General features: G+C 38.8%; 1 protein-coding gene across 5 annotated transcripts in view; it reads right to left on the bottom strand.

The window, feature by feature from the left end:
• The window catches only part of CEP164 (centrosomal protein 164), a 79,475-nt gene that overhangs the window by 16,022 nt on the left and 36,498 nt on the right, over positions 1-26,955 (bottom strand). For 2 of the 5 annotated variants that reach the window (XM_074216769.1, XM_074216772.1), the window contains 7 exons: positions 12,705-12,784; positions 12,055-12,108; positions 11,588-11,725; positions 10,184-10,315; positions 3,706-3,915; positions 2,162-2,293; positions 73-289 (listed from right to left, as the gene is read on the bottom strand). In XM_074216769.1, the coding sequence (XP_074072870.1) occupies positions 73-289; positions 2,162-2,293; positions 3,706-3,915; positions 10,184-10,315; positions 11,588-11,725; positions 12,055-12,108; positions 12,705-12,784 (963 nt within the window). The remainder of the gene's footprint in view (positions 1-72; positions 290-2,161; positions 2,294-3,705; positions 3,916-10,183; positions 10,316-11,587; positions 11,726-12,054; positions 12,109-12,704; positions 12,785-26,955) is intronic. The other 3 variants (XM_074216770.1, XM_074216773.1, XM_074216771.1) reach the window with 2 other exon arrangements.

Here is a 26,955-nt window from a genome sequence, read left to right as displayed (position 1 = left end):
TTATTTCTCATAAAGTGAACCTAAGGAAGTTACTATATTCAGGGCAAAGAGCCTTTAATTAGACATACACACCTCCTTCCTTTCATTTTCCAGTCGTTCTTTCAGTTGACTCATTGCTTTTTCATTCTCCTCTTCCAAGAGGGCCCTCTCTCTCTTTTCATTAATCTCCATTTCCTTCCTAAGTTTCTCTAGCATCTCCTTCTTGTTCTGTTCCAGGCTAGACTTTTCATCCTTCTGCAATGACTCCAAATCTTCTCTTATTTTCTTTAATGAAGCTTCCTGTTCTGCCCTGGAGAGACCAGAGGGCAATGAGACAGACATGAGCACCATTGGGGAGAGCTTGCTGAGACAACAGATTCCATTCTCCACCAGTCAATCAATCAATCAATAAACATTTGTTAAGTGCCTACCTTGTGCCAGACTGGAGATAAACACTAGAGTTATAAAAAAAAGATGAAAGACAATCCCTGCCCTCAAGAAGCTTACAATCTAATGGGGGAGACAGCCTAACAGATACAAACAAGCAGGATACTTACATGATAAGTAGAAAATAATTAATAAAGGGAGGGCACTAGAATCAGGGAGAAGTCAAGAAAAGTATTCTGTGGAAGGTAAGATTTTAGTTGGGTCTTTAAAAAAGCCAGAGAAGCCAGTAAAAAGAGATGAAGGAGAATATTCCAGGCATGGCAGAGAAATAGAGAAAAATGGCCAGTCAAGAAATGGAGCATCTTGTTCATAGAACAGCAAGGCAGTCAGTCTCATAGATGGAAGAGTGCTTGGAATATGGGGGAGTAAGGTGTAAGAAGACTGGAAAAATAGGAAGGAGCTAGGTTATGAGGAGTTTTGAATGACAGAGCATTTTATATTTCTTCTTGGAGGGGTTAGAAAGTCATAGAGTTTATTGAATAGGGGAGATGACATGGCGAGACCTTTACTTTAGGAAAATCACTTTAGTGGCTAAATGGAGGATGAACTGGACTGGGAGGGAAGACTTGAGGCAGGCAAATCCAGCAGCAAGCTTTTGCAATAGAACAGGCTTGGAGTGAGGAGAGCCTGCATTAGAATGGGGACACTGTCGGAAGAGAGAAGGGGGCATACTTGGGAGATGTTGCAGAGGTAAGATTGATAGGCCTTGGTTAACATGATTAGACATGGGGTGAGAAATAATGAAGATGCCTTCTAGGTTGGAAGTCCAAGGGACTGGGAGGATGATGTGGTCTCCAAAGTAATAGAGTGGTGAGGTGGGTTTAAGGGGAAAGATATTAAGTTCAATTTTGGACATATCAGGTTTAAGATGTCTATTGGACATTCAGGACAAGATGTCTGAAAGGCTAGAGACTATCAGAGTTGGGCAGGAAAGACAGGAAAGGTAGATCTGAAAATCATCAGCATAGAAATGGTCACTTAATCTAAGGAATCGATGAGATCACCAAGTTAAGTAGACTATAGAGAGAAAAGAGTCCATGACAGGCCCCTGAGGGACAGTTATGATTAGATGGCATGTTCTGGATAAGGATCCAGCAAAGAAAATTGTGAAAAAGCAGGCAAAGGGGGTATCCTGAAAACCTGAGGAAAAGAGAATATCAAGTAGAAGAGTGTGATCAACACTGTCAAAGGCTGCAGAGATGTTAATGAGAATGGGCAATGAATTTGGCAATTAAGAGCAGTTTCAGACGCATGATAAAGTTGGAAGTTGAACTGAAAGGGAAGAGGAGAGTAAGAGAGAAAATGCAGACATATTGTAGATAGCTTTTTCACAGATTTAGTCAAAAGATCCAGAGATATGGGATGATAGAGAGCAGGAATGGCAGGATCAAGTGGGTGGTTGCTTTTTTTTATATAGTTATGATTATAAACAGCAGGGAAGGAGTCAGTAGACAGAGAAAGACAGAATAGGAATGACAAAGGGAGCAATCGGTTGGGGAGATGGGATGGAATGGATGGATCACCTGAGCTGGCAGAAGTGTCAGCCTTGGTAAGGCATACAACTGCTTCATCATATGAGACAAGGGTGAAGGAAGAGAAGAGGGGTAGAAGACATCTGAATGAAGGAAGCTGAGGAAGAGAGAAGAGATCTCATGGCAAATGGCCTCATTTGTTTCTGTAAAATATAAGGTAAGGTTCTCCAGGGAGGCTGGGAGGCTCACAATAAGATCCACACCTAATTTGCTTCTCTTGGGTTTCTGTACTGGCTAGAATTTGAGCTCGGAGCTTGGAAAGTTTCTGATCCTCTTCTTTCCTCACTTGAGCCTCTTCCTCCTCAGCTGTTTTCCTGAGCTGTTCCCTCAAAGACCTAAAAGAAACACAGGAGAGGGCTTGAAACTTAATTCCTCTTCTGTCAATGGGCCCTTACTGTGAGCCTGCAGGATGGCTGAAGAAGCAGCTTCCTAAAGTTTAGCAATGAGTCTATTTCTACCTATGGCCACGCTCCCTCCCTCTGCCAATTCTTGGGGAGAGGAATGGAAGAATAAATTGGGGGGGACCCATCCTCTCAAAGTGGAAAGCTAGTTGCTTAATCTCAAAAAAACATTCTTCCATTCCAAAGATAGACAACTCTTGGTTATCCATCTATGGATTATCTAATTTTTTAGATTAGAGCCTTTGATTGTTTAATCTCAGGTTAGCTTCTCCCAATTTACATAATATACTTCGAAAGCTATCTGAATTCTTCACTGTCAGCTGGTTTATGCTCAAGAAATTCAAGCTCACTTTAATATTGGACTGAGCAAAATAAAATGATTAAAGCAAATCTGCTGCCAAAAGAGTCAGAATCAATTCCAAAGCCAAATATAAATGGTCTGGGATTATCTACACCACTGCTCCCAATGAATCAACATTCAATCATGTCAGCCAGAGGAGTTAATGGAATCTGAGGTTGCATTAACAAAAGCATAGCATCAAGAACAAGGTAGGGGGATGTGCTGACCCCTAACCTTATCAGGGAATATCTGAAATATTATTCTCAGTTCTTAGTCCCTAATTTTTGGTAAAACCAAGAAGGACCAAAAACTATATCATGCACCCATCAACTGAAACAATAGGGAAGTAAAATCTAAAGACGTATTAGGAGGGGCAGCTAGGTGGTGCAGTAGATAGAAAACCGGCCCTGGAGTCAGGAGTACCTAAATTCAAATCCAGCCTCAGACACTTAATAATTACCTAGCTGTGTGGCCTTGGGCAATCCACTTAACCCCCATTGCCTAGCAAAAAAAAAAAAAAAAAAAAAACTTAAAAAAATAAAAATAAAGAAGTATTAGGGGGAACAAAACAACTGAATAGCTTTAAATATCTGAAGGGCTGTTATATGAAAGAGGAACTTAATGTATGTTCTACTTGAGTGCAAAAGGGCAGAATTAAGTAGAAATTACAGAAGACTTTTTAGTTCAATATAGTTAATACTTCTTAACAATTAGAGCTGTCCAAAAGTGGAATGGACTCTATTGGGAAGCAATGAATTTCCAGTTAGAAAAGGCTGGGTGAATCTGTCGGCGATATTTATAGGGCAGATGCACACTTCAAGTAATAGCTAAATCAGATGACCTTTTGGGACCATTCCAAATACAGGATTCTATGAATTGCCAATGAATTGCCAAAAGCAAGCAAGTAGCATCCTGGTCTAAGAAGGAAACATGGCACCCCACATATGAGCGTTACTGCCAATACCAGGCCCCAGAAGCCTTCTTCCCCAAGAGGAAGGAAGAGAACCTGAGGGACTTGTCTTTCTGCTGTTCAAGTTTCAGCATCTCTTCCTCTTCCTCTCGACACAGCTTCTCCCGCAGCTGTTCCATCTTCTGTCTCCGATCCTCTAACAATCTCACCCCCTCTTGCTCCAGATCCTGGGCTATCTTCTCCTCTAGGTCCTTTAGAGAATCTCCTAAGGGCTGCCTCTGAAGGGTTACAGATTCTCGGACAAGTCTATCAAAGGCAGAGAGTAACACAATGTCATATGGCATAACAGATGGACTCTGATTAGCCTTTAGCATGTATCCACCATACAAAATGTGGAGTCAAATTTATTAGGGCACACAGATGCACATCATATAAGATATATAAGACATATAGAGAACAAAAATCTAACTCCCACTGTCCAAAGACAAAGTATTAATCAACTCAATAAATAGTTTGGCTATAATGCTAATTGTCTCTCTAACTAAGACACCAGGCTCCTAGGGAAATTGAGTAAGGTGACTGGGGTGGCACATCTTTGATTCCTAGAAAAGTTGTCACACAGGCCGCATTAAGGTAGCTAAGGAAGGTAGTAGTTGTGAAGATCATTATCACTAGCTGATTCTTCCCTTAGATAATCCAGTATTAACAACCCTTCCTCCCCCCAGGAGACATGCTATTTGAGGTTCATGTCATTAGGCTGAAAACAGTCCCCTTGAATCTGTTCTCTATCTCCCAAGAGAAAAAGGGAGGATATTTCCCCAATATAGAGAATACAGCTCAACTCCTGGAACTCTATAGCTTCCCTGTTCATAGTTTAGGCATAAAGGTTTCTCATACTGTTAGGGGATTCTGGCTGAAAATTTTTTTAGGATAGGAGATCACAGAATCAAATACTAAAAGGTATCTTTGAGGTCAATCAAGTCCAACCCTCTCATTTTATAGAGTAACTGAAACCTTGAGAAGTTATATGACTTGTCCTGTGGTCACATTGCTAGTAAAAAGTCAGAATTTGAACCCAGGTCTTCTGATTCCCAGTCCAACATTCCACCCATTACACCAGGCAATGGGAATTGCAACAATTTAGTACCTATACCACATCTGTTTAAGAGGCAGTTCTTTTTGGGGGGAACTTCCAATGCCAAGATGGTGGAATGAAGAAGGTATTCCCAGGTGATTTTTTTAAAGCAAAAATATCAGAAATTATTCATCAAAACCAGTGTTGCCTGATGTGAGTCACTGGGATTCTTGGCTTCCAGATATGAATAGGTCTCAAAGAGGAGTTCCAGAAATGTTTCTTTCAAACAATCAAAATATTGAAACAAATGATTCTTTCTAAGTTCATGACCTTAAATCTGGATAAGAATCAGTAGAAAGGATAAAGATAAATTCCTTTTTGTTTTATTTCATTTGTTTATTTGTTTTATTTGTTATAAAAACCATTTTCTTGACTTTTTAGTCATACCTCATTAAGTGTAGTCTCAAGATGTAGGAAAAGCTCAAAGTTGGCCTAAGCAGTCAATCGTGAAAAGAGCCAAAAGACCAAATGGGAATCAACTGTCAATGTCAATGGAGATGCTCAGCATGAGCCTTGTGGGTTATTCTACAAAGTGTGGGGTTCAGGATCTCCTTTCTCCTTCTTTCAACTCCAGCAAACAACAGATGGGAGGTGACACATCAGAATAGCAAGAGAAAAATGGCATCCAAGGAGCTTTGAAATTACAATTTGGAAACCTTTGTCTAGATGAAGGAGTGAGGTAGGACTATATTAGCTTCTGGATAAAATCATTAAAATTCTTGTTGATTGATTTCCCAAAACCACGGAGTAGCCCTAGGTCACACCTGGGTTCCCTCTTTCTCAAATCTCTTTTTTGGCCCACTTCATACACACTGGCAAGTCCAACCAATGCAGATGTCAGATGGGCTGCTATTGCCACCTCCCTCCTTTGAGAATCCTGCCCTCAGAAACAGCCTCCCTCTCCCTGCAGCTCTCCGCCTCATCAACTCTCCAACTCATTTCCAACCTTGGCTGAAAGCATCATTTTTTCCTAAGATGGTACCTTTTAATGTTTCTCTCCCCTGTGGGCTATCTAACTATGTGGGGCTCTAGGGACAGATGCTGCAGAGGAGATGAAGCATCAGATAAAGTGCCAGTGTGCAACGAACCTGCAAATACACGTGTGTTTGCATACCTTAGTATGTAGGGTATTACAGAGGGCTACTTTCTAATTAGTCTTCCTCCTTCCCCAGTGTCTGGATTTGGGAAAGGTTTCAATAGAGGCCTGAGACCACAAGCAATGGGTCAGAGCCACCTGACAAAATCCGAGTCAACATTAGAAGAGACCAGACCCCCAGAAGACAACTGGTCCAAACAAGAATGTCTTCTACAGCATACCCTGACAAGCAGTCATACAGCCTTTGTCTGAAGACTGCAAGTGAGGGAAAACCCACTATCTCTAAGGCAAACCCATTTCACTTTGGGATAATTCTGTTGGGAATTTTTCCTGACTTCAAGCCAAAATACACCTCTGCAGCTTTTACCCATTATTTCTAGTTCTGCCCTTTGGGGTCAATGATAGCTTCTCAAGTATTCTGCTCCACCCCTCCTCTGCCCCCCTTTCCATGCTGTACAGGCTCAGTTCCAACTATACGGGTTCTCACATGGCATGATCTCAGAACATTTGGCCAGACTCATTCCAGGGTGGTACAAAAGGAGCCCTACCAGTACCCAAAGGCACTGAATCTCACATCCTTCCCCAAAAAAACCACGAGAGGGGGAAGGGTGAGAGTCCAGGAACAATCTGCCAACCCTGGAGCTGGAACCTGGAGATCTTGTTTCCCCACTCAGGGCCCAGCCTCAGGACTTAAGTTCTTTACAAAGCTCTTTGCTAAAGATATGAGAGAGCAGAAGAGACAGTCTAAAAGTCATTAGCACTTATGTTCCAGGCACTGTGTTTTATAAATATGATTATCACAACAACCCCATTCTGCAGCTGAAGAAACTGAGTCGAACAGGGAGATGCTACCTGACTTGCCCAGGGTCGCACAGCTAGGAAATGTCAGAGGCTAGACTTGAACTCTGGTCTTCCTAACTCCAAGTTTAATGACCTACCCACTACACTATCTGGCTGCCCTCTGGACAAACTATGCTCAGTTCTTGGCAGCGCAAGAGGACATACATGACCAGGCAAGGGAAGGGCCTAGAGAACATACCCAATTAAGATCTGAGAATGCTTAACCTTGGAGAAAAGGTTCAGGGGAACCCTGAAAGTACAAGTAATAAAAACTAAGATTTGTACTGCTAGGCCTACGTGAAAAAAATTAGAGCAATGGGTGGAAGGAGAAGATCTTAAGATTTTAGTTGATGTAGGGAAATGCTTAAGTACCAGTGGTCCAAAAGTAGAATGGATTGACTTTACAGACACCAGGTGGCCCTTCAATAGAGGTATTCACCCAGAGAACTCAGAAAGGTTCATGGAGGAGGTTATGAAAAGATTACTATTCAGGATCAAGTTGGACTAAATGACCTCTCGTATGTGTTCAAATTGAGATTCTCTATGTCCAATTGCTCACAGAGTACTGAAAAAATGATTCTACATGATTTCAAAGCAGATCCTCTCTTCTCTATCTCCTGTTGCATAGGACATGCTATCACAAATGACTTCCTAATCCCCTCTGGGTTGTCTGGGCTGTCTCCTACCTCCATGTCCTTTCTCCCGATTCTACTCAGGAAACTCTACGGGCAATCTGGAAGATGCTGTACCATATTAATGGGACAATCAGTCATTGTTCTCAAGATCACAAGAAAAAATAAAGTTTTTTCCCTAATGAAACTTTGAAGACAACTAGAAAGAAATCATGAGGTTTGAAAGAATCCAGGAGGAGCAGTTAAGTGGCACAGTGGATAGAGCACTGGTCCTGGAGTCAGGAGTACCTGAGTTCCAATCCTGCCTCAGACACTTAATAATTACCTAGCTGGGCAAGGCACTTCACCCTATTACCTTGCAAAAAAAAAGTATCCAGGAGAAAACAAGATGGCAAGTGCTAGGTAAAAGTATAGAAATTCCCATCATCTGCCCCAATTGAGATGCTACAAAGAGATATTGAGAGGTAGTTAGTTACTCTGGGATAGAGAATGAATGACTAATACAGCTATGTCGAGAAGAGTAGCCTATGCTCTGCCTTGAATAGTCACTGCATCTCCTTTTTGAAATATCCTTTGCAGATGCTGTACAATGATCAACTGTGAATGACTTAGCTAGCCAAGACCATTCTAACTTATGATAAAAAACTGGCTATTATGAGGTCAAGCCAAAGTTCAAGGAGGCTTATCACCCAAGGGCTGGGCATAGCAATTTGTGAACCTACCCATCAAGGCATAGTGGACCTGCAATCTGCATCAGAAAAGGAAGTATTGCTATAGACAATATCATATATGTTTGAAATGTCAGAGTTTTATTATGTCAAGATGTCAAGGGTCTATCCAGAAAAAGAACTGATGGAGTCAATGCAGATTAAAGCATACTATTTTTCCATTTTTTGTATGGTTTTTCCCTTTTGTTCTGTTTTCTTTCACATTAGGACTAATGTGGAAATAATGTTTTGCATGATTGCACAAATACAACCTATATAAAACTGCTTGCCATCTCAGGGAAAGGGGAGATGAGGAAGGAGAAAATTTGAAATTCAAAATTTTATTAAAATGAATATTAAAAGTTATCTTTACATGTAATTGGGGGAAAATATTATTTAAAAAAAGAAATAGACTTTTTAACCTGATCTAGTGAGATGGACCCTTACTCCTATAGAAATCATAATACAGTAAAAGAAAAAATGCTCTAACAATTATAGCTGTCCATTGTAATGGTCTGCTTCGAGAATTGTTAAATTCCCCAAGGCTGGAAAACCACCAGGTATTGGGAAACCTATCGAAGGACCTGTCTGGACACTAATCTGCTATGTGACCTTGGGCAAGTGACTTGCCAAACTCTCCAAGCCATTTTCTCATTTGTATATTTGGCATATTACATTTTTCATTATATGCTAGATATATTACATTTTACATTTTTTATATATAGTGTTACAAGCAAAAGTTCCTGGTAGATGTGAAATACTGTAATAATGATTATTATACAGGCTTCAAAAATGTCCAAAAAAAAGTTCGAAGAGGCTCATCATTCAAGAGCTGGCCATACCAATTTATGAAACTGGCCATAGCAATTTATGAAACTACCCACCAAGGCAGAGAGGGCTTTGCAATGGGATCAAGAAAGAGAATACCTATATAGGTAATAGTACATATACATGTAATGTCAAAGTTTTATTATGTCAAGATATCAAGGGAACTCCCTCCACTAACACAAATTACTATGCTGTGAATAAATCTTCAGAAAAAGCTCATGATGCATAACGGTCACTTAAAGTGTGAGAGTCAGAATTTTAACCCAGGTCTTCCTTCTTTCAAAATGAGAAAATCCACACTCTACCATGCTTCTTGGAAATTTTAGCATAAAAAAAAAGAAACCTGACCTCACTACTTCACAAGAAAATTATAAGGATTAAACAAAACAAAGGATTTGAGAGCATTTTGAATAAAAAGTTTCAGCTACTAACAGGCACTTGCAAAATGTTCAATTTCATTAAAATCAAAGTGATACAAATTAAAACAACTATAAGGTATCAAGTCACACTCATCAAAAAGAAAAATTAATTAAAAGCAATAAGATTCAATGTTAGTTTAGTTATGAAAAAACAGGTACAATTATTCATGTGGCTCAGAAAATGTTGAATCTTTCTAGAGCACACTCTTGCAGTATGCAGTAAAAGTTACAAAAATAAACATACCCTTTGAACCAATAATTCCACTATTGGGAATACACCTTTAAAATGTTATTAACAAACAAACAAAAGAAGAGCTGTTAAAGATATTCACAGCAGCATTATATGTAATTGCAAAGAGGTGGAGCTATCTTAAATATCCAGTAATGGGAAAATAGTTAAATAGATTGCAGTGCATTAATGTAACAATCTATTATACAATTAAAATTAACAAATATAAAGAATACAAAGAAGCCTTTTTGAAATTGTTGAAAATGAAAAAGCAGAACCAGAAGAATGAAGTTGGACAAAGAATCCCAACAATATCTTAAAAGGAATGGCTGAAAAGTTATGATTAAATTATACATTGAAATTAATTTCATTTAAGTGTGGATTCTGAGCCAGTTTACTTGGATGTACTGATGTTCAAGATTAAGTTTTAAATTATTCATTTAATAACAAAAATTTTATCTGTTTGGACAGAAATGATTCTTCCTCTCCTTCCAGCATGGTATCCTGCCATAGTTGGGGTACAATGACTTGTTTCAAGACCTTAGATCACTCAAACCTCCCTATTACACATATATTCCCCCACAGAATAGCTTTCAGCCCCAAGTCCCACACACATAACTATTCTTTAAGTGATGGGGAGGCAGACCACATGCAAAAGACATGAACAGAGAGTAAAACAGGCCCTTACTCTTCTTGGGAGCCTGGCAAGGTTGGGCTGGTCAATATCTCAAGTTCTTCCTTTTTCTGTTCATGTTCAACCTTTGTGGAAGGCGGCTCTTCTTCCATCTTATGGTCATTACCAGGGCTGATGATCTGCTCACTTTTGTATTAGTAAGAAGGGGGAAAAAAGCATGATAAGAGGAGGGAGCTTGGGATTCAGTTCAGGTACAAAGAAAAGAAAATACCAATTTCTCAACCTCAAGTGGCAGGCTTTCCTGAGTTCCTTAGCTCTCCTTGCTTATCCCCAGGCTATGTGAGACACTATCAGAGAGTGTAAGTTCATACCCCATTTGGGACACAGAATTTTTCAGCATCTAGCAAGATATTAGACAGATGGCAGGCATATTTAATTGATATTACTGACTAAATGCTAGCTTTTTAAAGTAGCCATGTGTTTATTAGAACCAAAAGTCTCAAAGCCAAGGCTGAAAGCTCTGAGAGAAACAACTTTCCACTGTCAGGGAACAAAAGGAACAAGAAGAGAGATTTGTCGCTGAATCAGGAAGTCTTCTCTGGCTGCCATCTCTAATTCCCAGACTAAATCCTACCAAAATAATCGGTACTGTGGCGATTCTGTGGTGGTGGAGGAAAGGAATAATCAAATTTATATATAGCTCTTTCTTCAGAACAACCCTAAGACAGGTAATATAAACAGTAACCTATTTTACAGATGAGGTGACACAGAGGTAAAGTGCCTTGACCATCATCACATGCTCCTAAGAGTCAAAGCTAAGACTCAGATGCAAGTCTCCTAGTTCAAGTCTAGTCCTCTTTTCCCTACCCTGCCTCTTCATTAGCAAGTATAAAGAAGAAGGAAAGTTACTCCAGCATCACCCAAAAACAGCTGCCAATGCTTGCTACTTCTGTTATGAAATATAAGACTAAAGTGTAACTTTCTAATTCAAAAGTTTCTAAGTTTCTACTTAGAATGCACCAGTTGGGGGCAGCTAGGTGGCACAGTGGATAGAGCACTGGCCCTGGAGTCAGGAGTATCTGAGTTCAAATCTGACCTCAGACATTTAATAACTACCTAGCTGTGTGGCTTTGGGCAAGCCACTTAACCCCATTGCCTTGCAAAAAAAAAAAAAAAAAAAAAAGAATGCACCAGTTGCAAATCCAGTTCAGGGTACAGAAACAGAGCCAAACTCCTAACTACTTTCCTTGAAGAAAGAGAATCCCTATGCCAGTCTCATATTCAGGTATACACATATACATGGCTCTTCATCAAAATATCCTGTTGCTTACCTGGCACAGACCTAAATCCAACTCTTTCCTTTGCAGGCTCCAGATCCTCTGGGCTGCCATCTCTGTAACAGACACATCCACACCCCAACCTCCATCAACACAGCAGAGAATTCAAACCAACCCTTACCTCTTTAGGAAGGAGGTCTGTGAAGTTGGGTCAGCCATCACATTCTGCTCTTGTTCCACTGTCTCCCCAGGTTCCTCTTCCAGAGAATGCTGCCCTTCTCCTACCTCTTGGACATGAAAAAGGCTCTGGCTTTTCTCCCTTCACAAAAGGTAGAAAGTAACTATTAGACATAAAGAGGACAATAGGCTTCATTGTCTCTCAGTTTAGGTCAAAAAGAGAGGTTTAGAGGGAAGAGAGAGGTAAAGGAAAGCTAATCTCCACCAGTCTCTGGCTACCTTCCTCCCCCCCCCCCTCCACAGAGAGCCACATAGAGAAAAGTATCTCAACGTAGTAAAGGTAAAAGGGAGGGAGAAGGAAGATTTCTTCTAAATGAATTGTAGCACATCTTTCACCACATTCCTTTAAACAGTAGACAGGCTTCCCACAGCCCTTTCTTAGACAAACCAGTTATTCTGGGATACACTTACTCTTCACATGAATGATGACTGGCGATACTGGCAGGTGGGTCTGTACCCATTATTCTAAAGCACAATGAAGAGGTGGGGACCAAGAAAAGAGGGAAAGGAAAATAAGGAGAAAACAATAAGCCTTACACAAGAGATCATCACTTTCAAAATTGCTTAATTTAAGAAGGAGGAGAATCAATTCATTTTTGCTCTCTAAAATCTACAGGTCTTTCCCCAGAGTTTTCACCAATACCAGATCCACGTAGCTCAGATATAGGATACCACTGCCTCTATGAGCCTTAGTCATACCTGAGGTCAAAGGGATTTGGTTTACTGCTGACCCTCTCCCCCTGTAGCACAACACATACTGGGCTTCCCTTTTATACGTTAGACTATCCCAGACTTGGTCCTATGCCACACATAAAATGCTTAATTAGTTTAATACAACAATAAGGCCAGTTCCCAGGTAAATGGTACAGTATGATCAAGGTCATATTCAAAGGCATGCAACAGCACTTTGAAAAGTCCTTCTTAGAAGGAAACATCAGGGCAATAACCTCCTTCCCTTCAGACAGGAACACTCTATAATTGTCTCAGAGATGAGAACCCTTGCCAGGTCATGATTAAGGTGCTCTGCCTCACCCCACTGAAGAAGATTTCATGTACCATACCTTTCTTCATCAAAGAACTGTTCGCTTTCCGGTTCTTCCAGATTGGACTGACTTTGGTCTTTTTCCTCCTCTCCTGAGTCCTTGGAGTGGGGACAACAAGCAAGGATGTTAGGCTTTAGCTGGGAAAATGGGAGAAGCACTTTAAACAAAAGGCAATCTGTCCTATGCGCTCTTCCTGATTTCCAAACTTGGTGGAAAGCACAATATCGGTAATTATAGGAAACACTAAGACATGAGGGATGAAAATGAAACAGAATCAAAGTCTGCAGAATCCTACTTCTCATTGCCTCAGTGAAGTTCCTTCTTACTCCCACTTTTTGTGTTGTTCCCTGGGCCTGCTGAGGTGATCTGGGGAGAACAGCTCACCCAACCACAATCACTGAATGGTCACTGTTCCCAAAGCCCTGTACTAGGTACTGTGGAAGACTACAAAATTCATAGAAAATTTCTCTTCTTGCCTTTAAGAAACCTTCAGTGTAAGCAAAGAGAAAGGGGAAGCATAAAAGGACATCCATTTAGCTATACAAATCATATACCTAAGTACAAAAATTATCATGAGTTCAACAGGACTTAGTAGCATTGCTAAGGAAAGGTTCCCTGGAGAAGGAATTTCTCAAATAGTGTCAAAATAGGTTATACTGTATGAGAGGTGGGAATTTTTACCCCAAAACCAAAAAAATTACCAAAGCTATGCTCCTCTGAAAAGGAAAATGATGAATACAAGCCATTACCTAATTGATAAATGGTCAAAGGATGTGAACAGGCAGTTTTCATATGAAGAAATCAAAGCTATCTATAAGCATATGAAGAAGTATTCCAAATCACTTTTGATTAGAAAAATGCAAATTAAAACAACTCTAGATAACACTTCATACCTATCATATTGGCTAATATGATTAAAAAGGAACATGATGGGGCAGCTAGGTGGCGTAGTGGATAAAGCACCAGCCTTGGAGTCAGGAGTACCTGGGTTCAAATCCGGTCTCAGACACTTAATAATTACCTAGCTGTGTGGCCTTGGGCAAGCCACTTAACCCCATTTGCCTTGCAAAAACCTAAAAAAAAATAAAAATAAAAATAAAAAAAGGAACATGATGAATGTTGGAGAAGATGTGGGAAAATTACACTAATGCACTGTTGGCGGACTTATGAACTGATCCAACCATTCAGGAAAACAATTTGGAATTATGCCCAAAGGGTAATAAAATTGTGCATGCCTTTTGATCCAGCAATAGCACTACTAGATCTATATCCCAAAGAGATCATAAATTAAGGAAAAGGATCCACATATGCAAAAATGTTTATAATAACCTTTTCAAGGCAGCAAAACATTGGAAATTGAGAGGATGCCCATCAATTGGGGAATGACTGAATAGACTATGGTATATGGAAAGAAAATGGAATACTATTGTGCAATAAGAAATGATGAACAGGCAGATTTCAAAAAAACTTGTCTGAACTGATACAAAGTAAAATGAATGGAACCAGGAAAACAATGAACACAATATTGTATGATGATCAACTATGAATGACCCAGCTCTTCTCAGCAATACAACAATCCAAAACAAGTACATAGGACTTACAAAGGAAAATGCTACCCAGAATCCAGACAAAGAACTGATGGACCCTGATTGCAGATTGAAGCATTTTATTTCAATTACTTTATTCTTTCTTGTGACTACTTTATTCCTTTTGATGTTTCTTCTATCCCAACTAGGACTAACATGCAAATATGTTTTACATGACAGTGCATGCATAAACTATAGCAAAATGTCTACCATTTTCAAAAGAGGATAGGGGAGGGAGTGAGGGAAAAAATATGTAACTCAAAATCTTGTAAAAATGAATGCTAAAATTTTCTTGATATTTAATTGAAGAAAAAATAAAATACTATTAAAAAATAAAGAAAAGGAAGATGATGCTTCATGGTCTATCTAGGGTATTATCAACTACCTAGATACCATCATTAGACAAGTATCTTCCTGATACCCAGGACCATGATATTGAGTCAAAAAAATCTCTGAGAGACTCAGCCCAGCAAAAAAAGAAAAGTATCATCAAAAAGGAGACAGAAAGGGCTTATGGGCATGTTATATGACACAAGGAACCTGAACCTGAACAAGACTTCAAATTCTTGATTCCCAGGGCCTTTGCTTTAAATTCAGACACAAAAGAAAGTATACAATAAACCTAAAAATCCATGAATAAATTCCATCTCTTCTTTCTATTCCCTTTGGCTAAGATATCTGCTTCATGTTGCCTTTGGTTATGAGATGAGGGATGAAAACAGCACAGTTAAGGAAGGAACAGAACTAATAAATATTTTCAACAATGATGAAGGAGGACCTAGACATTTTCAAAGTCTTTCTGCAGGAATGGGTGAACAACTCCAACTTCCCCAGTCCTATCTCTCAACCTAATTAAAGAATTTTTGTTAATTTACATTCCAAAACTAACAACCTATAATCCTGACATATTTCTTCTGCTTTGGAACAGGAAGGGTTAATGGGGGGGAGGCACTTTGGAAGAAGAGTTGACAGATCATTCTGTCTTCCCCAGCTGGGCTTCCCTGGGCCCAGGTTGGCACATTGCCCTGCCTTCCCTTTTTTCTACCCCTACCACCCACTGGTAGCTCAAGCTTCAGCAGCTGTGGCCCAATTCTACCATCTGGAGGGGCACAGAGGGGCAGGGCCAGAACTGTGACCCCACCCCTGAAAAAAAAAGTTTAAAGTTAAAAATAGATATGTCATCTGTGAATATCTAGTGGCATTCATGGCAGAAGGATTCCCTGCTAGTGCTGTCAGTGCTAATAACATCAGCCAGGTCAGACCCTTCAAACAATGATTTACTTCTTTCCTTACTCCTCTCTCCATTTCCAATCACAAATTTTATTTCTATAAACTGAACTGCACAAGCCCCTTCTTTAGATCTTATATACCTTCTGAAGAAAAGTCAAAAAATAAAACAAAACTGGACAACAACCCTCTGATGTAGCAAATTTAAAAAATAGGAATGATTAAAAAGACACAAAGATTATGGACCTATATAAGTATTCTGGTGCAAAATTTTGGATCAGAATGGCCTAAGAGACTAGAGTCCAAAATCAAGATGAAAACTGACCACCTGTGGGAGGAATATCTTCAGCAGAGCTTTCTCTTTCCTAGCTTCAATTGCCTGATCAGCAGGAATTAATACAACCAACCCTCTCAGCCCCAACAGAGAATGAATGAATACCTAAAGATATGCCCCTAAGGCAGACTCCGAGACAGTTTACAATGCTCAGTTCTCAAAACATACAGAATATAGCATGTCTACTTCAGAGAAACAACCTAGCCAAAGGGGAAAATCAATAATCCTAAATTTCTACCTTAGGGATTAACAGGGCATGTTCTGATTAACAAAGCACGTACAGTGTCCCTGACCTAAAACTACAAAGTTGTTCCAGACACCATTTCCTATACTTTAAGTTTTAACTCTTGGATTTTTATGATCTGGTCCCCATCCTAAGAAAATATGATCAAATTAAAACAGATTTTCTTGATTCCTCAGTTACCACTGTCATGGAAGAAATTTCACAAAATAAAGAGAAAAAGGGCAGGATCTCAAGAGTTTAGAGGAGAAGGCAGAAAAGACAACAGGGAGAAAAAGAGAAGGAAAAGAAGAAAGGAAGAAGAGAAGAGGAAAAGGAGAGGCAAAGGGAAGAGAGGGAAAAGGAGAGAAGACAGAGAAGGAAAGAAATGCAGGAGAGGGAAAAGAGGAATAAAGAGAGAGGAGAAAATGAGAGGAGAAAGAAATGGAGGAAAAAGGAAAGAGAGGAAGGGATAGGGGAGGAGGGAAGAGAAAAATAAGAGAAAAGGAGGGGCAGGGGAGAGAGAAGGAAAGAATAGGAAAAGGAGGGAGAGACAGGAGAGGAGGAGTAAGGGAAAAGAGACAGAGACAGAGACAGACAATATGAGACTACTTCACAAAGCCCAGCTACACAAGGAATAGCTGTAAGAGATGCAAGTTCCAGTCTCCCCTCCACTCTGAAAATAGGAATACTTGAGTAGAAACTTGTATTAGCCATTCAGAGATCTAATACTCTGCCATGACAAAGTACAGACTGTAATCAGGAAGAGAAGAAAACCTCAACTACAGAATTCAACAGATATCTTTGGTGCCTTCTTTTTTTATCTGTATTCTTCACCTCCAGCAAACCAGCATCATAGAAATCATCTGACTTGTGCTGTTTTGTTTTTTAACAAAGACCAGTATGTTTGCAGTGTGAGGAATATGGGGGTGTTTGGGTTCCACAAGAAGGTGAAGGGAGAATTGTTAGTTTACATTACAAAGACTGGGTCCTGCCTATATTGTTGCCTATGGACAGGTAAGTGAGTCAAGACAAAAGACTTAGCCTCACCAGATCAAAACCTGGGGCCAGGTCTGTCCCACCTACTTCTAAAGGTCTAACCTTTCAACCTTCCCCTTTGCCCATGATTGGCATGAAGGGGCAGGAACAAAGCCTTTCAAACAGCATAAAAGACCTAACATTTTTGGAATTCCTTGACCCTCTCCACCTAGAGAGAGGTATGCCTTTTTATTTAGATGTCTTAATAAAAACCACTTTAATGACTCTCCACTTAAGTATTCACAAACCATTTTTAACAGTAGAGCCCTAAAATAAAGTTTACAGAGACTCCTGATGATAGGTTGAGAGCTGGAAGGTATCTTAGATGTCAGCTAAATCCAGCCTCTTCATTTTATGGCTGAGGAAACAGATCCAGAAAGCTAAAGTGACTTAGCCAAGGTCACAAAAATAGTAAATAAATTAGGATCCAAACCCAGGAATTTTGAACAAATGAGCAAAATTATCAAGTGTTCTACATATATAACTAAAGAGTTGCTCTGTGAGGTTCCTTTCCTACTTCAAATTGTCTCATGCTTAGCTCTAGCTACAGAGACTCAGAGACAAAGACTCAAGACTGAGTTTTTTGATGGAATCTAGAATTGTTTGAAGGAGCATCAATTAATGAAGCAAATGCACATTATTTCTTTCTACACTAAATTCACATCAGCTCTCTTGCTTCAATCTACTGAGCCAGAAACCTTAGTTTAGCATGGGAAAGATTTTGAAACTACTAGCTTTTTTTCCCCTTAAATCAACAGATATTTATTGAGGCTACATCTGAAACTGAAAAAACCATAATATAACATTAAAATAAGATGAAAGAAAATATAGTTTAAACTTTTGAAGACTTCTTCTCTAAGACCTTACTCTAACCTATAGGTGGAGGCCATTACCCCAAACTGGGAGAGAGAGGAAATATTTATGCAAAAACAAAGAATAGGGAAAATGATTAACCTCCTTATGGCCTGACAATGAAGATTGCACAATATCAAGCTGCCCAAATGCTCCTCAGAGACTATGATCCTTGTAAGATATTCTCTGATCTCTTATCGGCAGGACTAGTCTCCAATATCCTGGTAACTGTCTTCTGAGTTTACAATTAACCTAGGGGTAGAATCCCAGGAGTCTTGATTTCTTAGTGGCAAGGTGACTGATATGAAGGCTAAATACTCTCTAAAGAATTCAATCTTTTTTACAGAAGAGAAGGGGAGGAGCCAAGATGGTGACATGATGGCAGGAATTACAAGGAACTCTTCCCCAGAACACTCATATGCCATAAAATTATGACTAACCAAATTCTAGAGGGGCAGAACCCACAGTAAGACGAAGTGAAACAATTTTCCAGCCCAAGACAACTTGAAAGATTCACAGGAAACATCTATTCCACTGGGACCAGGATTGGAAAGAACCACAGCGCAGCCCAGGCTGCAGCCACACTGTGCCTGAGTAATCCAGCTCCAGCCTTCCAGGAACAGTCTACGAGTTCCCTGGGTCCCTGAGAGCCCTGAGTTTATGGCAGCGGGAGCAGTTTCCAGACCTCTCTGCCCAGAGATCACCAAGGACAACTCAAAAAGTCAACAGGAAAACTGCCAGAATCTAGTATAGCTCAGGTCTCAGCACAGCCTCACCCCAGGAACCTGGGAAGCCATCCAACAGTTGCTTCCACAGATAGGAAGGGGGTTGGAAGAGACTGCAGAGGTCTCTCTACTATCCCTGGGGCAGCACTCTGCTGTATGTCCACACTCAGAACAAAGGTCACAGTCAGGGACCCTCTACTGCCACAGCTAGCTCCAGGGCAGAGGAGAGTGCTTGTGGTCATCTACAGACCAGAGCACTGATCAGGAGAGCAATCAGAGCCTCTGAAAAGACACTGAAGGAATTAAAGTCCCTGAAGGGGTATCCCAAAAACCCCTAAAAGCTTTGGAAGTAGGTTAAAATCAGGTCATGGGCTGGGGAAATGAGTAAACAGAAAAAAAAGAACCTGACCATAGATAATTACTTTGGTCCCATAGAGGATCAAAACATACACTCAAAAGATGACAAAGTCAAAGCTTTTGTATCCAAAGCCTCCAAGAAAAATAGGAATTGGTCTCATGCTATGGAAGAGCTCAAAAAAGACTGAAAAACAGGAGAGGAAGAGGAAAAAATGGGAAGAGAAATGAGAGAGATGCAGGAAAATCATGAAAACTAAGTTAGCAGCTTGGTGAAGGAGATAGAAAAAACTGCTGAAGAAAACAATATGTTAAAAACCAGTTTAGGTCAAATGGAAAAAGTAATTCAATAGGTCAATGAGAAGAATGTCTTAAAAAGTAGAACTGGCCAGATGAAAAAAGAGACAAGAAATCTCTCTGAAGGAAACAACTCCTTCAAATGTGGAATGGAGTTAAAGGAAGATGATTTTGTGAGAAATTAAGAAACAATAAAAAAAAGCAAAAGAATGAAAAACTAGAAGAAAATGTGAAATATCTCATTGGCAAAACAACTGGCCTAGAAAACAGTGATGGATGAAGAGATAATTTAAAAATTATTGGGCTACAAGAAAGTCATGACCAGGAAAAGAGCCTAGACTTCCTTTTTCAAGAAATAATCCAGGAAAATTGCCCTGAGATCAAAGAAGCAGAGGGTAAAATAGAAATTGAGGGAATACACTGGTTATCTCCTGAAAGAGATCCCAAAATAAAAACTCCCAGGAATATTACAGCCAAATTAGAGAACTCCCAGATCAAAAAGAAACTATTACAAGCTGCCAGAAATAAACAATTCAAATTTCATGGAGCTGCAGTTAGCATTTAGAAGCATCTAATTATGGGCTTGTAGGGCTTGGAATATGATATTCTGGAAGGCAAAAGAACTTGGATTACAACTGAAAATCAACTATCCAGCAAAACTGAACATCCTCTTTCACGGGAAAAGATGGACATTCAATGATGGGGACTTTTCAAACTTCAGTAGAACTGGACAGAAAGTTTGATCTTCAAAATCAGGACTTGGGTGAAGCATAGAGAGGACGGATGGGAAAGGCAAATCATGAGGGATTTAATGATGCTGAACTGTGTGTATTCCTGCATGAGTAGATGATACTAATAACTCATATGAACCTTCTCATTTATTAGAGCAGTTAGAAAGAGCAAGACACAGGAGGGAGTTTAATATGAAAGTATAATAAATTATAAAGGGAGTCAATGGGTGAAAAATGAATGTACTGGGAGAAAGGGAAAGGAGAGGTAGAATAGGCTAAGATATTTCACGTAAAAGAATATAGGAAAAAATACTGGAACAACTTCTCTGATAGATTTATGATCAAGAATGCAACCCATCCCAAAGATCAGATGGTATATGAACACAGACTAAAGTACACTTGTTTTTCTCTCACTTTATTTTTCTTGAGGTTTCTCTATCAATGTGTGTGGGAGGTTATTTTTACTTTCACAAGAAGATTATTGTAGTAATGTGAAAATAAGTAAAAAAAAAATCAGTCTTTTTACCAGGAAGATGGTTTTGAGAAACTTATTATACTTTGACATATCATAGCTTAATTCTTCAGAACCTGGCATTGAGGGGCCAAATACAATCACGATCTACTAGCTCTTAACAGAGAAAAAGAATTTTTCTCTCAACAAAGAAAAAAAATCATCTTTATTACAAATTTTGGAACACCATCATTAGGTACTGTTTACTAAGTAAAAACTATGTCTTATAGGTTAGGTGCAACAACCTGATTGATGTGAAAATGTTTAACATAGCAATACATGTATAACCTATATCAGATTACTCCTCATCAAGGGAAGAAAAGAGGGAAGAAAGGGAGGGATATAAATGTGGAACTCAAAATCTTAAAATGAATGCTGAAAACTATCTTTATATGTAATGGGGGGGGAACCATAAGTGAGTTATGATTTAACCTATAACTATACTTATTAAGACAAGGAAATTCAAGAAGATTCCTAAAGGAGCCTGCTTCTTCCACTGACTCTTCTCCCTAATACTGCCTAGGCTAAAGGAAACATGTTGGTCTCTAAAAGCAATTGTCAAAAAAAAAATATTTGTCACTTTTTGAGTGAGGTAAATAAACAAGGTGATAGACTGAACATTTTCTCTAGTCCCCATTAACTCTCAATCCTACCCCCCAAAAGAAATCATGCACCTGAGGCCAAGAAATTACAGCTAAATCCACCAGACAATATAAAAGCCTTAGCAATTAACAACGAAGATCCTATTTTCAATGTGCTTGCTCAGCACTTCACCCAACCAGTCTCCAAGCTACTTGGGTAGGGAAGCATAAATCAACCCAAAGGTTTGAGCCTTGGACTCACCAAAGACTTCCCTTCCTGGCTGCAGAGATATTGCCAGCACACCTACCCCACTACAATTAGCAACAGTGATTCTACCTAGTCATATGGGGTAGGACAAGAGAGGAGAGGAGAGACAAGTATCTGGCAGCCAGTAAGAGTGACTAAGAGATTCCAAAGAAAGGGAATGGAAATCCAGTAGAGGTCAGTCCTGTCCCCCAAAGAAACCCTTTAGGGTAGGAACCAAGGCAGATGAAAATTTCCCTTCAATATGGGGAGACTGACTAAGGCAGCTTTGAAATTCAGTCCTGGAGGTGTGTTCACTGTCAAGGAGGGAGAAGTCAAAAAGGAAGTGATGGAAATATAAAGGAAAAAAGCTAAAATGCCAAGATTTCAAGAGAAGAAAAAGTCAATTAAAAACTTAGAGTAAGGGGCAACTAGATGGTGCAGTGGATAAGTTACTAGTCCTGGAATCAAGAGGACCTGAGTTGAAATCTGACCTCAGACATGTAATAGTTACTTAACTGTGTGACACTGGGCCAGTCACTTAATCCCATTGCCATGGAAAAGCCAAAAAAAAAAATTAAGAGTGAACAAGAAATGTTAAAAAAAAGATAAATTCCATTTAAAATAACTATAGACCATATAAAATAAACTTGAGAGTCTACCTGCCAAGACAAACCTAGAAATTACATGAACACAATTGCAAAACACTTTTTACACAAATAAAAGACAAATCTAAACAATGAGAAATATTAATTGCTTATGGGTAGATTAACTCAATAAAAAAAAATTGACAATTCAAAGTTAAGTGCCATACTAATTAAAGTACCAAAGAATTATTTTATGGAATTAGGAAAAAATCTGAAAGAACAAAAGGTCAGGAATATCATGGGAATCAATGAAAAAAAAGGGGGAAAGTCAGCGATACCAGATTTCAAACTATATTACAAAGCAATAATTCTGAAAACAATCTGGTACTGTCTGAGAAATAAGAGTGGTAGATCAATGGAATAAATTAGGCACACAATATACAGTAGCAAGTGCCTGAGGTAATCCAGTATTTGATAAACTCAAAGACCCAAGCTTCTTGGATAAGAAGTCACTATCTGTACTTTATTTATTAGTTTAGGACAGAAAAGGACAAATATTGGAGGGTCTGTAAAGGGAAAATGAGACATTAATGCATTCTTGGTCGAGTTGTGAACAGATCAAACCATCCTGTAGAGCAATTTGGAACTACATCCAAAGGACTATAAAATCATGAATACCCTTTGACCCAGCAATGCTATTACTAAGTCTTTATCTCAAAAAAAATAAAAAAACAAAAAAAAGAAAAAGGACTATAGGGCGGCTAGGTGGCGCAGTGGATAAAGCACCGGCCTTGTAGTCAGGAGTACCTGGGTTCAAATCCGGTCACAGACACTTAATAATTACCCAGCTGTGTGGCCTTGGGCAAGCCACTTAACCCCATTTGCCTTGCAAAAAAAAAAAACCCTAAAAAAAAAAAAAATATATATATATATATATATATATGGCAGCTCTTTTCTGGTGGTAAGGAATTGGAAATGGAGGGGATGTCCATTAGGTGGGGAATGGCAGCAAATTGTGGTTTGTGATTATGATGGAAAGCTATTCTGCTATAAGAAATGAAGAGTGGGAGGCTCTCAGAAAAATCTGGAAAGACATCAGCTGATGCAAAGTGAAATATGCTAAGGACAAAGTAATAGCAATTATTGTAGGATAATCACCTGTGAATGACTCAGCTTTTCTCAACAACACTGGTTGGTTTTGTGGGTTTTTGCAAGTCAATAGAGTTAAGTGACCTGCCCAAGGTCATAAAGCTAGGTAATTATTAAGTTTCTGAGGTCACATTTGAACTCAGGTCCTTCTGACTCCAGGGCCGGTGCTCTATCCGCTGTGTCACCTAGCCACTCCTCAGCAATTCTATTAAGGGAGAAATATCTGTCTAATTTTTTAATGTTAAGAAATGTTAATTGTGCCTATCCATATTTTCAGAGGGCTTCCATAAGCCAATCAGATGTAAATTCCCTCCTGTTGTGCAATGATACTTCATTGTTAAATGTAAATTAGCCAAGACTAGAGAGACTTCATCCCTTCCCTCTACCCCTCCTCCAAGGTCCTGTCTTTCAGTCTTCCAAAGTAGTACCTGACCTCAGTCATGTAGAGGGGGATGGGGTACCTACCCCTTTTACCCACTTTTCCCTGAGTCTTCCCTGCACAGGAAATAGGCAAGGCTATAAAAGTTTGACCCACATTCCCCTCCACACCAGACTCACTCTCGAGTCTTAAGTCCAACCATTTTTTTATAACTGTTTTCTTTTTTCCTCTTTCCCTCACACATTATCACCTAGACCTTTATTTTTCAGGCTGCCTTCAAATAACTTATTGTTTCTTCAAGAAAAGTTCAATCTGTGAACCTTGCAGGCTTGTGAAATAAAAATCTTGAGCTTTCCCACCTCCAGGGCTAATTTTTCACTTCCAAGAACCTCACCTTATTTCCCCCTCATCAACAGGAAGTAAAATGAATAATTTTAATTATATAAAATTAAAAAGCTTTTGCACAAACAAAAACTAATGCAAGCAAAATTAGAAGGAAAACAGGAAACTGGGGAACATTTTTATAGGAAGTTTCTCTAATAAAGGCCTCATTTCTCAAATATATAAGGAACTGAGTTAAATTTTAAAAAATAAGAGCCATTCCCTAGTTGATAAACAGTCAAACGATATGAACAAACAGTTTTCAGATCAAAATCTTCAAAAGTCACATTAAAAAATATTTTAAATTACGACTTAGAGCATTTTTTACATGTGACTATGCAAATTAAAACAACTCTGAGAAACCACTTCACACCAGTTTGGCTAACATGACAGAAAAGAAAAATGACAGGGGTGGCTAGGTGGAACAGTGGATAGAACACCGGCCCTGGTGTCAGGAGGACCTGAGTCCAAATCCGGCCTCAGACACTTAATTATTGCCTAGCTGTTTGACCTTGGGCAAGTCACTTAACCTCATTGCCTTGAATAAATTTTTAAAAATTTTTAAAAAGATACTTAAGTGAAGGGCAACTTGGAAGAAAAGATTTTGATTAAAACAAAAGCCACTGTCCTTGAAGACAGACTGCAAAAGGGTAACATAGATAACATATATTCCCCTAAAAGAATTTGAAAAATCAAAAATCTTTGCAACAAAATGCAAGAAGAAATACAAGAAAGTCACTCAGAACTTCTAAATAGAGAGAACAAAGAACCAATTGAAAGACTCCAAAGCTCACCTCTAAAAACCTACCCATCAAACCCCAAGATATATGGAGGCTAAATTTAACAATTTTAAGCACATATAACAAATTTTGTAAGTAGTTATGAGAAAGAACTTCAAAATAGAATAGAACAGACATAAAAGAAAGGAAATTAAATTAACACAGAATTATTCTGCACCCACTAGAAACCACAAAAGGAAATAAAATATATATCCTGAAAAGCAGACACCTAAGATGTAACCTAAAAAATATATGCTAACAGCCTGAGCCTCATCATCAATAAAAAAAAAAATGGAACATTTAATTTAAAAAAAGGAAGGCACTTAAAGCATTTCAGGAAAAAGAAAAGAAAAAAAGATAGCAGAATATTCAATTTACAAACACACCAAACAACAGAAATAAGAGAAAATAATATAACCAACAAAGAAAGACTGATAAAATGAATTACTCCTTCTCTAGAGATTATTTTTTAAAGAAACAAAGATAGGTATATGGGGGTTAAAAAAACAGAGGGATCATCAAGAAATTCTTTAAATACATAATTCTTTAACTACACAAAGATTAAAACAATTTAAAGAAATAAAAGATGTAAAGGTAGAGGAATAGAACTGAAGCACCACTGAGTGGTAAAGCACTTTTATTTTGTGAGGGAAAAAAACTGAGGAACAGAAGGGTTTATAAGTGGGAAGTGTAGAGGAGGAAGACAGAGGGGATATATGTGATCAAAATCTTTGGTAGAATAATAAAAAGAAGATTAACTCCTATGGTAGTATCTCAGCAAGAACAGATCTACAGAAGAATGAGAAGGATGGCAAAAAAGAACTGACACCAAGAGAATGAAAAAAGGGAGTTCTCATTCCATTTGAGGGAGAAAATCCCATTGAAGAGCCCTTTATGGAGAGTTTACAGTGAGCTTGATAAGAGGAGAGTTTTTTCAGGCGAAAACTATTTCTGAGAGACTGCTGTGCCATCTATAGACAACATCCAGTCAAAGGGAAAGAATATTAGGCTCTTGAAGTAACTGACACTCAGAAGGATAGGAGGACATGTACACATGAGAAATGAGAAGAAGAATGACTACAGAGAAGGCAGGGGATAGAATCAGACCTATAGTAATTTCCACCACTGCTTCTGTACTCATCACTCCCATCACAAATATACTAAGACTACCAGAAAGCAGTTGTCAGATATTAGACATGGGGGCAGCTAGGTGGCACAGTGGAGAGAGCACCAACCCTGGAGTCAGGAGGTACCTGAGTTCAAATCCGGCCTCAGACACTTAATAATTACCTAGCTGTGTGGCCTTGGGCAAGCCACTTAACCCCATTGCCTTGAAAAAACTAAAAAACAAAAAAATTGGACATAGACCAATATTGTACACCAGGTAAAAATGGCTAAGTATTCTAGATATAAAGGAAGATATTACAAGAAAATTTAGAACATTTAAAACAAAAAATTAGAACAGAGAACATATTCCTTATCAGACTTATGGATAGGCAAATAATTTATGAACAAGTAAGAAATAGAAAGCAGAGTAAGGCATAAAACGGATCATTTTGATTACATTAAATTAAAAAGGTTTGTACAAATGAAACAAATGTATCCAAGATTAGAAGGAAAGCAGAAAATCTGGGGGAATATTTTACACAGTAAAGAACTTTGTAAAATCTCCAAGAATAGGAGCAACTAGGTGGCACAGTAGATAGAGCCACTGGAGTCAGGAGTACCTGAGTTCAAATCTGGCCTCAGACACTTAATAATTACTTAGCTGTGTGGACTTGGGCAAAGCCACTTAACCCCACTGCCTTGCCAAAAAAAACCTTAAAAAAAAATCTCCAAGAATACAAGTCATTCCCCAATTGATAAAAATGGTCAAAGGATATGAACAGGCAATTTTCCAATAAAGAAATTAAAACAATTTAAAATCAAATAAAAAATGCTTTAAATCTTTACTAATTAGAGAAAGGCAAATTAAAATAACCTAGAGATATCATTTTACACTTTCAGACGGACTAAAATGATTGAAGGGAAAAGCAACAAATATTGGAGAAGACATGGAAAAATTGGAACATTAATTTGTTGTTGATGGAATTGTAAATTGAACCAATCACTTTGGAGAGCAATCTGAAATTATACTCAAAGAGTTATTAAACTCCCTCTACCCTATGATCCAGTAATACCAATACTAGGTCTATTTCCAAAAATTATTAGGGAAATAAAGGAAAAGAACCTAAATGCAGCTCTTTTTGTGGTAGCAAAGAACTGGAAATTGTGGGGATGACCATCAATTAGGG

The sequence above is a fragment of the Macrotis lagotis genome, chromosome 1, assembly GCF_037893015.1.
Source record: "Macrotis lagotis isolate mMagLag1 chromosome 1, bilby.v1.9.chrom.fasta, whole genome shotgun sequence".
Lineage (NCBI taxonomy): Eukaryota > Metazoa > Chordata > Mammalia > Peramelemorphia > Peramelidae > Macrotis > Macrotis lagotis.
The sequence above is the reverse complement of the archived record's forward strand: the minus strand, read 5'-3'. Positions and strand labels throughout refer to the sequence as shown.